We start from the raw sequence: 14,283 nt of genomic DNA on the forward strand, positions 1-14,283 counted from the left end.
TTTCTGTTCCTTTTCTTTGTCTGGTTGGCTTTGATTCCTGCAGCTGAGCAGGTGGTGTTTTGAGTTTTGCAAGCATGGGGCTGGTTGGGTACGGTCTGTATCTTGCCCCTATATAGGCTGTATGTCCCAAAGACTGGCGGATCGTATCAAACAACATGTACCTTCTGCTGTTCGCAACGGGCAAGGTACAGACCTGTACCCAAACAACCCATGCTTGCAAAACTCAAAACACAGTGTCCGACATTAGATGTGATTCCGCGATTGGGCAACGTTTGCTGAATAATCCTCAATGTGCTACGAATTACGCTGACAACCAATTTAAGATTGTCAGTCGGGCTTGCAGTGTGGCGCATTTGCACATACAGGAAGCTACATATATTAATACACAGGGCCCTGTTCTTTGCAGGCAGAAATAAATTGTACACACATTGCGCCTGTTTCAGCTAAGCAAAATAAGTGACAGCTATTCACTGGTTCATTCCTCAGGGCAATGCCTTAACCAGAATCAATCTGCCTGGTTCAAATTTCAAACAAAGCTTGGCAGTTAACTGTCAGTCACCATAAACTGGTACATTTTCCATGACAACGCCTCTACCAATCCGCGTCCACTTGCCAAACAATCAACACTCTGTTCTCATAGTATAAATTTGTTGCTTTCCCTTGCATTGGTATTCTTGTGGATTGTCCTGATGAGTGCAAGAGGAAAAGCTTCGACAAAATGTCTGTTTTCAGCAATATAAAAGATATAGGTAAATAAGTGGATTGACAGCATTTAGCATCTACACATCATATTCTGTATTTGAAGTACTAAAGATATTTCGTTTTTGTAACTTTTTGTCTTGCACATAGCCAGTGTCATTTTAAATGTTGGTTAGGGAACTCCAGGTAAGTAATGTACCTAAAGATTAACAATTATGACATTAGAATCACAAACTTAATGAATGCTTTACCCTGGGAGATAGTGCTGCTGGTAAGCCTAAAATAGTATAAATTGTACATGAAAAGTACAAAACCCAAATATATACATGAAAAATAGTATAACTCAGTAATCCCACTGGGGGCACTGGCACATTTTTTTCAAAAATTCCTGTCTCCTCCTCCACCCTTTGTTGCTCCTCCTTTCTCCCTTTCCCACCTGTTCCCTCTAATTAGTTGTGTTCCTGCTCTTTTGATACTCAGCCCTCCACTCTACCTTCCTTTTCCCTCCTTGGTTTAGGGGCATCATTTGATCTCTGCCTATTGCTTGAGGAACTGGGAGAAACTAGGTCAACAGGAATGTACAGGCAGTCCTCTTAGCTCTGGCCTGTTTGAAATAGCATTACTTAGCAACTGGCTATGATTTCCAATTTTTTCTTTAATTTGCGACAGTCGTAATAATAATTGTACTACAAATGATGGCAATTATGGCATGATATTTTAAAATGAGTGGTTTCCTTTTTAAGTAACTTCAAAAGAGTTACCAAATTATATCATATAGTATAAAACAATTGCATTTTGTTGGAAGCAAGTCTGCTGTCCAGAAGGTTTCTTGGTTTAGAAAGTTGCCTATTAAGAAATGTTTCCTGCACACAATCTTTTTCCCTTAAGTTTAATTACTTGGCTGTCAGCCCTATTAAATTGTAAATTAATTGGAAGAAACTTAAGTGTATCCAATCCACGCCTGATAACTCAAAGTCTGTTTTTTTTGTGCAAAAAAACTATAGGAACTTTTTTTTAATTGGAGTCTGAGATGGTTATTCTTGGGTAATGAAGTTTCTTCTACAAAGGGGCTGTTCACATGTTGGAGCAAAGAATATTTTTAGGAAAACTGGAATCTGCCCAAGAGCACTGCACTGATTTAATTTTGGATCTATTTCAAATGCAGTGTGGAATAGCATTTAACAGTCATTCTGTGTACACATTTTTTTTCTTTAATACTGCTTTTGGGTCATTTAGCTTGTTTTTTTTCTAACTTCAATGGCATCAATAGTTCCACTCAAACAATAAAACTGATTTTTTTTTCTTCAAATAAAATTCCATGATTTATGTTCTCTCATTCAATTGGCTCACGCCTTTTAGACCAAGAACACGGGTGGCCATCCTGCTTATAAACAGTTGCCAGTGTTATTCTGTAACCCACTCTAGGGACTGCTGTCTTTTGTAAATTTTGATTTTTGTAACATATGCAGTCTTTTGGCACTGCATGTGATCTGTCTGAAATTGGGTAGTAAGCAATGTGTTATGTAATTATATGTAGCAGTCTTGTATGTATGGTAAGATTAGGATGTAAACCAGAATCCCCTCTTATTGTGGTGTCATTCTTTCAATGATTTCCAGGTATATTGCAGATTTCAGCAAATAAAATTAAAGATTAAAACCAGATTTTTCTCTCCTCTTCCTAAATGTTTCTATCTCATTCTCTTGAGAGTTAGTTTGATTACTGAGTAGAGGGTTGTTTTTGTTTTGATTTGGCTGTAGTGTTTTCCATTCCTGGTTGAATGAGAAGTCGGTGCATGCTGTCTTTCATACATTGCATTTAAAAAATAATAAAGATCCATATTGTCTTGAGTTGCTTCAGCCCCCCCAACCCCACCCAACATGATTCAGTTTTCACGCAAGTTTCACTTCTCTTTTTCTAAGCTTTATTAAATTTTTTTGTCATACTCCTTTGCCCAACCGGCTTACATCATTTGGCGCAAATGGCCTGTTTCTGTGCTGTACATTCTATAGAAACTATGTCCATTGATGCCAGAAATAGGGGCATTTACTGAACTGGATGACGCCTGAAAATATTCTTCTTTCATTCTTCATACACAAATGGAGCAACTAACGGGACATTGCCCCTTTTATCTATGTTTCTGGGAGATTGCAAATTGGCTGTTATGGTTCCCTGCAAAATAACAGTGACTGCACTTCAAAAGCAATTCATTGACTTTGCTTCGGACCATCATAAGGTTGTGAAAGGAACTATCTAAATGTAAGTTTATTTGTTTTCTTTTTTGGGGGGTGGGGACTGGGGTTTCATAGTTTTTCTTATTTTGAGTCAGTTTCAGTTGCAGTTTCTTTTCTGACCCTTCCCTCTGCCCACCCTCAAATTTTGGAATTAAGTTTATTTTTATTGTTGAGTCCTTCACTTGGCATTAGTTGGCTTTTTGCCCAATGTAAGTTCAATCTTGTTTGCTCTTGGTTCATGCAAGCAGTTAATTTTATTTCTAGAACATTCTTTATATGAGGCTTGTACAGCCACTCATGATAACCTGCAGTTTTCCTCTTTGGTCTGTGTTCTGTCAAGTTATACCATTCAGCTGAGGCTTTCCTAAAAGGCTTCAAATCAACTACTACGGTGATTGGAAAGTTTGTACACCGTGGTAACTTTCTTTTTTGAGAGGCAAGGTGGAATGTTGCTTTGTTTCTTGCCAATACTGCTGGTCTATCCACATCTGACACTTGTGTCAACAGCTCCAGCAATGCTCTAGTGAGCAAAGACACCACTTGGTGTAGCCCTAAATATACAGATAAGAAGGTTCCATGTTCAATTTTTGGCTGGTGGTATGTCCACTTCTGAAACCATTTGCTGTGATTTCTTTTTCTCTACTTTCAAAAGTAGTCTTAAAAACCCATCTCTTCAACCATACTTTGGGTTTTTCTCATTTTATTCCTCTTCCTCCCAATTAATTCTTTTCCAGCAATGGGCCTTCTCATGACAACTCTTTGAGATGTTCTTTAACATGGTAATCCCTATATAAATGCAAGTTATTTCCTGGTTAGATGTTCCAGTTGGCCTCACTGCCCTTCATCTTGGAAAGGGAGAAAAAAATCATCCAGGTTTCCTTCTCAAGATTCTTATTTAGTGACTGCTGGAAGCTGATAATTTGTACCTTTTTATATAAGAACACAATGAGGCTTAGCTGTGATGTTATACAGTCACAAAGCCTGCTAGCACTATTTAGGTTTACACATTAAGGCGGGGAAAGATACCAGCAATGCCCATAGAATCCCGTCCCAGTGCAACTCAATGTTTTCTGCCAGGGAGGAGGAAGGGATACAAAGATCTACATCGATTGAGGCAGATGAATATTGTTGCCCATGCAGGCAGTTGATCCTACTGGATATTATGCTTTGGTTTCCCTTGCTCATTTTCATATTTGGACTTGATATAATGGTTACAGAAATTGCAGTATAGCTATTTGGATGTTTTAAGATGTAACAGACAATTCTGAGCTTCACCTGCATATTAATGTAACAGATGCTGGGTTGGGGTTCAAAATATCAATTTTTGAAAGCTTTTTGGAGTATTTATTTACATTTGATGGGGAGCATTCATACAAGTTCCCACAGTTGAGTCCTTCAAGTATAAAGCATTTGGTATCGAAGGTTACAGTTCAGCAGAGGTCTTTGCACAAACGCCACTTAAAAAAAAAAATTAAAATTTTATTCTCCAGTTGGGTTTATTGCATAGCTCACTGATGTGATTGGACACAAATGTTTGAAACAATGTCGAAAAACATGGGGCAAGAAAGGTGTTCACAACTGTTTTTCTGAATCGGTAATTAAGAGCCTTTAAATTAAACCAAACCAAAATTAACCCATCAAATCCTAGTATCTGATTTTTTGTTTTTATTTTCTATTTTCCATGAATGTGCAGGTGCAAGAAGCTGAAGAGAAACATAGACAAATTGAAACTGAGCTCAGGGAACGATTAGTGGTGCTGGAAAGAGATACCATGCAACATCATGCTGTGGTTGATGGCTTGAAACAGAAGTACATGGACACCACAGAAAAACTTCAAAATGACAAAGCAAATTTAGAGGTTAGACATTTCATCACATTTGAGGGTGAGATTTCAGCTTCAGATATCATCTTCCCCCCTTGCTGCCTCCTCTTCTCCTCCCCCCCCCCCCCCCCCCCCCCGCTCCCTCCTCTTCTCTCCTCCTCTTCTCCCCCCCCCCCCCGCTCCCTCCTCTTCTCTCCTCCCCCCCCCCCCCGCTCCCTTCCTCTTCTCTCCTCCCCCCCCCCCCGCTCCCTCCTCTTTCCTCCCCTCCCCCCGCTCCCTCCTCTTCTCCTCTCCTCTCCTCCCCGCTCCCTCCTCTTCTCCTCTCCTCCCCCCACCCCCGCTCCCTCCTATTCTTTTCTCCTCCCCCCGCTCCCTCCTCCTCTTCTCTCCTCCCCCCCCCCCCCCCGCTCCCTCCTCTTCTCTCCCCCCCCCCCCGCTCTCCTCTTCTCCCCCCCCCCCCGCTCCCTCTCTCCCCCCCACCCCCCGCTCCCTCCTCTTCTCTCCCCCCCCCCCCCCCCGCTCCCTCCTCTTCTCTCCCCCCCCCCCCCCCCCCCCCCCGCTCCCTCCTCTTCTCCTCCCCCCCCCCCCCCCCCCCCGCCCCTCCTCTTCTCCTCCCCCCCCCCCCCCCCCCCGCTCCCTCCTCTTCTCTCCCCCCCCCCCCCCCCCGCTCCCTCCTCTTCTCTCCCCCCCCCCCCCGCTCCCTCCTCTCTCTCCTCCCCCCCCCCCCCCGCTCCTCCTCTTCTCTCCTCCCCCCCCCCCCCGCTCCCTCTCTTCTCTCCTCCCCCCCCCCCCCCGCTCCCTTCCTCTTCTCTCCTCCCCCCCCCCCCCCCCGCTCCCTCCTCTTCTCTCCTCCCCCCCCCCCCGCTCCCCTCCTCTTCTCTCCTCCCCCGCCCCCCCGCTCCCTCCTCTCTCTCCTCCCCCCCCCGCTCCCTCCTCTTCTCTCCTCCCCCCCCCCGCTCCCTTCCTCTTCTCTCCTCCCCCCCCCCCGCTCCCTCCTCTTCTCTCCTCCCCCCCCCGCTCCTCCTCTCTCTCCTCCTCCCTCCTCCCCCCCCGCTCCCTCTCTTCTCTCCTCCCCCCCCCCCCGCTCCCTCCTCTTCTCTCCTCCCCCCCCCCCCGCTCCCTCCTCTTCTCTCCTCCCCCCCCCCGCTCCCTCCTCTTCTCTCCTCCCCCCCCCGCTCCTCCTCTCTCCTCCCCTCCTCCTCTTCTCCCCCCCCCCGCTCCCTCCTCTTCTCTCCTCCCCCCCCCCCCGCTCCCTCCTCTTCTCTCCTCCCCCCCCCCCGCTCCCTCCTCTTCTCCCCCCCCCCCCCCCCCGCTCCCTCTTCTCTCCCTCCCCCCCCCCCCCCGCTCCCTCCTCTTCTCTCCTCCCCCCCCCCGCTCCCTCCTCTTCTCTCCTCCCCCCCCACTCCCTCCTCTTCTCTCCTCCCCCCCCCCCCTCCCTCCTCTTCTCTCCTCTCCCCCCCCCCGCTCCCTCCTCTTCTCTCCTCCCCCCCCCCCGCTCCCTCCTCTTCTCTCCTCCCCCCCCCCGCTCCCTCCTCTTCTCTCCTCCCCCCCCCCCGCTCCCTCCTCTTCTCTCCTCCCCCCCCCGCTCCCTCCTCTTCTCTCCTCCCCCCCCCGCTCCCTCCTCTTCTCTCTCCTCCCCCCCCCCCGCTCCCTCCTCTTCTCTCCTCCCCCCCCCCCCCGCTCCCTCCTCTTCTCTCCTCCCCCCCCCCCGCTCCCTCCTCTTCTCTCCTCCCCCCCCCCCCGCTCCCTCCTCTTCTCTCCTCCCCCCCCCCGCTCCTCCTCTTCTCTCCTCCCCCCCCCCGCTCCCTCCTCTTCTCTCCTCCCCCCCCCCGCTCCCTCCTCTTCTCTCCTCCCCCCCCCCCGCTCCCTCCTCTTCTCTCCTCCCCCCCCCGCTCCCTCCTCTTCTCTCCTCCTCCCCCCCGCTCCCTCCTCTTTCTCTCCTCCCCCCCCCCGCTCCTCCTCTTCTCTCCTCTCCTCCCCCCGCTCCCTCCTCTTCTCTCCTCTCCTCCCACCGCTCCCTCCTCTTCTCTCCTCTCCTCCCCCGCTCCCTCCTCTTCTCTCCTCTCCTCCCCCGCTCCCCTTCCCTCTTCTCCTCTCCTCTCCTCCCCCGCTATTCTCTCCTCTCCTCCCCCGCTCCCTCCTCTTCTCTCCTCTCCTCCCCCGCTCCCTCCTCTTCTCTCCTCTCCTCCCCCGCTCCCTCCTCTTCTCCTCTCCTCTCCTCCCCCGCTCCCTCCTCTTCTCCTCTCCTCTCCTCCCCCGCTCCCTCCTCTTCTCCTCTCCTCTCCTCCCCCGCTCCCTCCTCTTCTCCTCTCCTCCCCCCCCCCCCCCCGCTCCCTCCTCTTCTCCTCTCCTCCCCCCCCCCCCCCCGCTCCCTCCTCTTCTCCTCTCCTCCCCCCCCCCGCTCCCTCCTCTTCTCCTCTCCTCCCCCCCCCGCTCCCTCCTCTTCTCCTTCCCCCCCCCCCCCCCGCTCCCTCCTCTTCTCCTCCTCTTCTCTCCTCCCCCCCCCGCTCCCCCCTCTTCTCCTCTCCTCCCCCCCCCCTCTCCTCCTCTTCTCCTCTCCTCCCCCCCCCCGCTCCCTCCTCTTCTCCTCTCCTTCCTCCCCCCCCCGCTCCCTCCTCTTCTCCTCTCCTTCCTCCCCCCCCCGCTCCCTCCTCCTCCTTTTCCCCCCCCCCCGCTCCCTCCTCCTCCTCTCCTCCCCCCTATTCTTCTCTCCTCCCCCCCCCCCCCCCCCCCGCTCCCACCTCTTCTCCTCTCCTCCCCCCCTCGCTCCCTCCTCTTCTCCTCTCCTCCCCCCCCCCCGCTCCCTCCTCTTCTCCTCTCCTCCCCCCCCCCGCTCCCTCCTCTTCTCCTCTCCTCCCCCCCCCCGCTCCCTCCTCTTCTCCTCTCCTCCCCCCCCCCGCTCCCTCCTCTTCTCCTCTCCTTCCCCCCCCCCGCTCCCTCCTCTTCTCCTCTCCTCCCCCCCCCGCTCCCTCCTCTTCTCCTCCTCCCCCCCCCCGCTCCCTCCTCTTCTCCTCTCCTCCCCCCCCTGCTCCCTCCTCTTCTCCTCTCCTCCCCCCCCCGCTCCCTCCTCTTCTCCTCTCCTCCCCCCCCCGCTCCCTCCTCTTCTCCTCTCCTCCCCCCCCGCTCCCTCCTCTGCTCCTCTCCTCCCCCCCCGCTCCCTCCTCTTCTCCTCTCCTCCCCCCCCCCGCTCCCTCCTCTTCTCTCCTCCCCCCCCCCCCCGCTCCCTCCTCCTCCTCTCCTCCCCCCCCCCGCTCCTTCCTCTTCTCCTCTCCTCCCCCCCCCGCTCCCTCCTCTTCTCCTCTCCTCCCCCCCCCGCTCCCTCCTCTTCTCCTCTCCTCCCCCCCCCCGCTCCCTCCTCTTCTCCTCTCCTCCCCCCCCCGCTCCCTCCTCTTCTCCTCTCCTCCCCCACCCCCCGCTCCCTCCTCTTCTCCTCTCCTCCCCCCCCCCCGCTCCCTCCTCTTCTCCTCTCCTCCCCCCCCCCCGCTCCCTCCTCTTCTCCTCTCCTCCCCCCCCCCGCTCCCTCCTCTTCTCCTCTCCTCCCCCCCCCCGCTCCCTCCTCTTCTCCTCTCCTCCCCCCCCCCGCTCCCTCCTCTTCTCCTCTCCTCCCCCCCCCGCTCCCTCCTCTTCTCCTCTCCTCCCCCCCCCCCGCTCCCTCCTCTTCTCCTCTCCTCCCCCCCCCCCGCTCCCTCCTCTTCTCCTCTCCTCCCCCCCCCGCTCCCTCCTCTTCTCCTCTCCTCCCCCCCCCGCTCCCTCCTCTTCTCCTCTCCTCCCCCCTATTCTTCTCTCCTCCCCCCCCCCCCCGCTCCCTCCTCTTCTCCTTCCCCCCCCCCCCCGCTCCCTCCTCTTCTCCTCTCCTCCCCCCCCCGCTCCCTCCTCTTCTCCTCTCCTCCCCCCCCCGCTCCCTCCTCTTCTCCTCTCCTCCCCCCTATTCTTCTCTCCTCCCCCCCCCCCCCCGCTCCCTCCTCTTCTCCTTCCCCCCCCCCCCCCGCTCCCTCCTCTTCTCCTCCTCTTCTCTCCTCCCCCCCCCCGCTCCCTCCTCTTCTCCTCTCCTCCCCCCCCCCCGCTCCCTCCTCTTCTCCTCTCCTCCCCCCCCCCGCTCCCTCCTCTTCTCCTCTCCTCCCCCCCCCCGCTCCCTCCTCTTCTCCTCTCCTCCCCCCCCCCGCTCCCTCCTCTTCTCCTCTCCTCCCCCCCCCGCTCCCTCCTCTTCTCCTCTCCTCCCCCCCCCCCGCTCCCTCCTCTTCTCCTCTCCTCCCCCCCCCGCTCCCTCCTCTTCTCCTCTCCTCCCCCCCCCGCTCCCTCCTCTTCTCCTCTCCTCCCCCCTATTCTTCTCTCCTCCCCCCCCCCCCCGCTCCCTCCTCTTCTCCTTCCCCCCCCCCCCCCGCTCCTCCTCTTCTCCTCCTCTTCTCTCCTCCCCCCCCCCGCTCCCTCCTCTCCTCCTCTCCTCCCCCCCCCCTCTCCTCCTCTCCCCCCCCCCCGCTCCCTCCTCTTCTCCTCTCCTCCCCCCCCCGCTCCCTCCTCTTCTCCTCTCCTTCCTCCCCCCCCGCTCCCTCCTCCTCCTTTTTCCCCCCCCCCCCGCTCCCTCCTCCTCCTCTCCTCCCCCCTATTCTTCTCTCCTCCCCCCCCCCCCCCGCTCCCACCTCTTCTCCTTCCTCCTCCCCCACCCCCCCGCTCCCTCCTCTTCTCCTCCCCCCCCCCCCCACCCCCCCGCTCCCTCCTCTTCTCCTCCTCCCCCCCCCCACCCCCCCGCTCCCTCCTCTTCTCCTCCCCCCCCCCCACCCCCCCGCTCCCTCCTCTTCTCCTCTCCTCCCCCCCCGCTCCCTCCTCTCCTCCTCTCCTCCCCCCCCTCCTCTCCTCCGCTCCTCTCCCCCCCCCCCCCCGCTCCCTCCTCTTCTCCTCTCCTTCCTCCCCCCCCCGCTCCCTCCTCTTCTCCTCTCCTTCCTCCCCCCCCCGCTCCCTCCTCTTCTCCTCTTCTTCCTCCCCCCCCGCTCCCTCCTCCTCCTTTCCCCCCCCCCGCTCCCTCCTCCTCCTCTCCTCCCCCCTATTCTTCTCTCCTCCCCCCCCCCGCTCCCACCTCTTCTCCTTCCTCCCCCCCCCGCCCCGCTCCCTCCTCTTCTCCTCCCCCCCCCCCCCCCCACCCCCCCGCTCCCTCCTCTTCTCCTTCCCCCCCCCCCCCCCGCTCCCTCCTCTTGTCCTCCCCCCGCCCCTGGCGAAGGAACTGGTGTGCAGCAGTCCAGGAGCTGTTTTTCTTCCACGCTCAAGGAATGCACTCTAGCAAGACCTCCTGCAGGGTTGCTTAGATGGTTTCTTCAGACCTGAATTCCACAGTAGCTTGTAGAATTTTTTTAATTAATGAACTTCTGTTCTCAAAAGTGTTGCACTGTGGTTTCCAAGCAACTGGGAGGCAGTGCACCTATATTTTACAGAATGATATGGGGCTGAAGAATGAGAGTTTTTAAAAAAAAAAAGAATAAAATATACCATTTTAAAAATTTTGCTAAGTAGGCAAGTATGTTTTTATTTTGTGTTTTGCTTAGTTACTGTTAGTTACTGTGGATTGTAAATAAATTCTAAACTACTTATAAAAGTCAAATAAACCCCTGTGAAATTATAGCCTTCAATTCACTCCAGGGTACCATATTTTAATGCCTATTGCAAAGTTATTAAGTCTGTTTTTGTTCAGTTAAAAGTTTTGTGCAGGACTCGTGAATCTTCTCTGATTCTGTTCACACTTAATAGCTGAAAGTTTATTAAACATACATAAATTGCCTTTGAAATGTTTGCATAACTATGAACATTTTTTACGAAGGAAAGAACAGCAAGCAATGTTGCCTCTATGAATACAAATGACCTACCTGTTAACCAGGCAATCTCCTGGGAGAGGTGAAAATCTTGATTCCCTAAAGCAATAGAGCAAGGCTTCAGAATACAGTCCATAGCTCCTCACAATCACTGCTAACTAGTAGCTTACACTCTATAATTGGACTTGTACTCTTCTCGGAGGAACTTTTAAAGAACTGTGAATGCATAGCTACTGTGCGCCTTGGTAGTTTTCAATGGGGGTGACTCTGTGAAAAATTCTTTCCAGCATCCAGCCTCCCTCTTTGTCTGTCTGTGAAGTTTATATGCACAATCTCTAGCGCCACCATCCTTACCCATCTCTGATGACCAATTCAATTGAGTTCACTCATCCTCTCATTTCATAAACCTCAGTTATATCCTCTGAGACTGCATTCTTCCAATAAAAAGGCCTAAGATTTGGACCTGTCCTCCTAACCAAGACTTCTAAAACTGTTTCATTCTGGTCACCCTCTTCTGTACCTTCTCTAGACATTTGAATTCTGTCATTGTGGTAGGGCAGAAAACTCTACACAATGCTCAAGTTTGAATGACTTGAATAGCATAAGTATATTATAGAAATAAATGATCTTGAAAGCTTGTGTTTTTAACCAACTGTAAACCAGAAATTTATTTGGAAAATTGATCAATGTCTGGTTCTTCAAGGGGAGAAGTTAAAACATTGACCTAACTTCAGTTTCAGAAGTTTTGTTAAATGTCAGTGATTTTATCCTAAACCTAAGCTTATGGGTGACTTGTGCAATTATTCATCAACAGTTTGTTTTAATACCTTTTTAATGTAGGAAAACGTTCAAAGGTGCTTCACAGAAGTGTAATCAGACAAAAATGGATGCCAAGAAAGGAAGTATTATTGGGATGAAAAAAGCTTGGTCAAAGAGATGGAGTTTAAGGGGTATGTTATTGGTGGAGCAACAGAGGAGGTTCAGCAGGGATCTCCAGACCATGGGCCTAAGACAGCTAAAGGCATGGCTGCCAGAGATGGGATGAAAAGGGGAGTCGGGTGGGATATAGGGATGGAGGAGATTGGCAGGCAGAAGAGCATTGGAATATTGCATAGGCTTGTTTCTGCATTGTAAATACTTTCAGAGGTGGCCAAGACATGGATCAGGGCTTCAGCAGCAGAAGAGCGGAGGCAGGTTACAGAAGTGAAAGTAAGGGGTCTTTGTGATCGAGTTGGGCATTGAGCTTAGAGTTGCATAGATTGCTAAAGTGAACAACCTGAGATGGTGGATGTGGAGGGGGTTGCAATTAATGATGAGGGTGCTATGTTTTATAACACAGCTGAAGAAAGTGCTTTAATCTTGCTGCTGTTTTAAACTGGAGGAAATTGCAGCTCATCCAAAATAGGATGTTGGGCCACCAATATGACAGTGTGGAAGCAGTGGAGGGGTCGGGAGATGTGCTGGAAAGGTGGAGCTGGTAGCTGCCAGCATCAAACCAAACTCTGTCTTCAGATGATGCCTATGAGCAGCATGTAGATAAAAAGGGGGAGGCTATATCCTTTTGAAATTCCTGAGATAATCATGTAAGAGAAGGAAGAGATGCCATTACTGGAAATGTTTTGGTTATGATTGGATCGTTAAGAATGGAACCAAGCAAGGGTATCCCACTGAACTGTAATGGAGGGGATGCTTTGGAAGAGGTTGGTGTGTTGTCAAAACTTGTAGAGAGAACCAGGAACAAAACTTGAAATTAACAGAGGATGTCATTTGCAACTTTGAAGCATTTTCACTAGCTTGGTGGGTGGTGTGCCGATTGGCGAGATTCAAGCGTGGAATTGCAGGAAAGATGGCGTGTTTTTAGGAGGTGACAAACGTGGTCAAGGACTTTGGAGAGGAAAGCAAGGTTGGAGATAGGGCAGTAGTTTGCATGGACAGAGTGGTCAAGGGTTGCTTTGGGAATTAGTTAGACACTACCTGAGGAGAGGGCTACCATTTACAAAGACCGCAAGCATGGAGGTCGCGCAGGCAACTTGGTTGATGGTCATCTGCATGCACAGGTGTAATAAAAAAAAATTGATTTGGAAAGGATTCATAAATGTTTAATAGAATATGGAATATTTCACAGGTGAAATCTCACTCATTGGAAAGAGAAGCAAAAGAATGTAGGCTTCGGACAGAAGAATGGTAAGGCAGAGTTATGACTTGTGCTGTATTGCTTTGCTTGTTATTGATGACATTTTTACAGTATTGCACTTATTGAGAATCATTTCAAATTCATCTTTTTCAACACAGTCAGCAGCAGCTAAAGAATATCCATGCTGACCTGAGTAGCCGATTAGACCTGTCAACAAGTATTATTCAAGAGAAAGTACCTTTTAATGATACAAGTGAGTATGTCTCCTTCCTGAAATAAAAACAAAAAATGCTGGAAATACTCAGCAGGTCTGGCAGCATCTGTGGAGAGAGAAGCAGATTTAACGTTTTTTATCAGTGACCTTTCATCAGAAGTCACTGACCTGAAACGTTAACTCTGCTTCTCTCTCCACAGATGCTGCCAGACCTGCTGAGTATTTCCAGCATTTTTTGTTTTTATTTCAGATTTCCAGCATCTGCAATATTTTGCTTTTATGTCTCCTTCCTGTGCAGTTTAACATTTTTAATTGCGCTTCTCTAATAAACATATAAGTAAATCAAATTTCTTATGGAAGCCTATGCAGTTGGACCCTTATAAATCATAGCTTGTTGCAACAAGCAAGTGGCTGTGAATTTTCTCCTGTTGTGATGAATTAATACATAGTGTTATTGGAGCCATCCGATATATCTTATGGGAAAATCCTGTTCTGAATTACTGCAACCTTTGAGATTCCGCCTGTTTTTAAACATGAAGTTGTTTCACATAGGATAAATAGTTTATTAAAGACAAATGAATAAAATGAAACTATCAAGTACCAAAAAGACATGTATTGGGACTTGCAACTTCAAAAAAGAAATTGCTCTTATACCTAGCTGCTCCATTACTGCCCCCACGAGCTGATTCTCCTGCAAATATTTCTCCAAAGACCAACTCCTATATCCAATTAGGTTTTGAGAGGAAATGTACCAGGTTAGCAACCCTGGGGACAGGCTGTCTCATAGCTTTCAGTAATGATTGTTATGAACAATCATTCCACCACAAGAACCACCACAAAACATGTTTGTTCAACTGCTATGTAGGTAAATCACAATATGGTTTCTCAATCCAAGAATAAATATGGATGCACAAGAATTTAATATTTTAAAAAATGATTTTAGCACTGTGAAATTGCTGAAAGATTGTCAAAAATATGGGTTCAGTTTCTTTATATGTTATCTGGAATTATAAAATGCCTACTTTTGGATTGCTTTCCCCAGGCAGTTAAATCAAACACTGGATTATATAGAATAATGTTGAACATCGCGCTCCTTCCCTGATCCAATTTCCCTTCTGATTGTCACCTCTTCTTCTGAAGCTAGTGACTCATGAGGAATATAGTTCCATGGGTGTGGCACTCTGGCAGCTCACTTGGGTGACCGCAAGTTGTGAACTATTCATCTGCATTGCTTTCCTAGCTGAACCCAGTCATGCCGTCTCCTGATGTCCGTATGTTTACACATTTCCAGCAGGGATAAATGTGACGCTGATCCTGTTCTCGCCTGATATTCGCATGTGTATTTTTAGTAGAGGTTACTAGATAATGATCAGGCACAGGAACC

General features: G+C 50.9%; 1 protein-coding gene across 5 annotated transcripts in view; it reads left to right on the forward strand.

The window, feature by feature from the left end:
* Positions 1-14,283, forward strand: part of ppp1r21 (protein phosphatase 1, regulatory subunit 21) — a 93,988-nt gene that overhangs the window by 23,636 nt on the left and 56,069 nt on the right. For all 5 annotated transcript variants that reach the window (XM_068045241.1, XM_068045242.1, XM_068045245.1 and 2 more), the window contains 3 exons: positions 4,625-4,789; positions 12,677-12,735; positions 12,844-12,938. In XM_068045241.1, the coding sequence (XP_067901342.1) occupies positions 4,625-4,789; positions 12,677-12,735; positions 12,844-12,938 (319 nt within the window). The remainder of the gene's footprint in view (positions 1-4,624; positions 4,790-12,676; positions 12,736-12,843; positions 12,939-14,283) is intronic.

Source organism: Heterodontus francisci, chromosome 13 (assembly GCF_036365525.1).
Source record: "Heterodontus francisci isolate sHetFra1 chromosome 13, sHetFra1.hap1, whole genome shotgun sequence".
Taxonomy (NCBI): Eukaryota; Metazoa; Chordata; class Chondrichthyes; order Heterodontiformes; family Heterodontidae; genus Heterodontus; species Heterodontus francisci.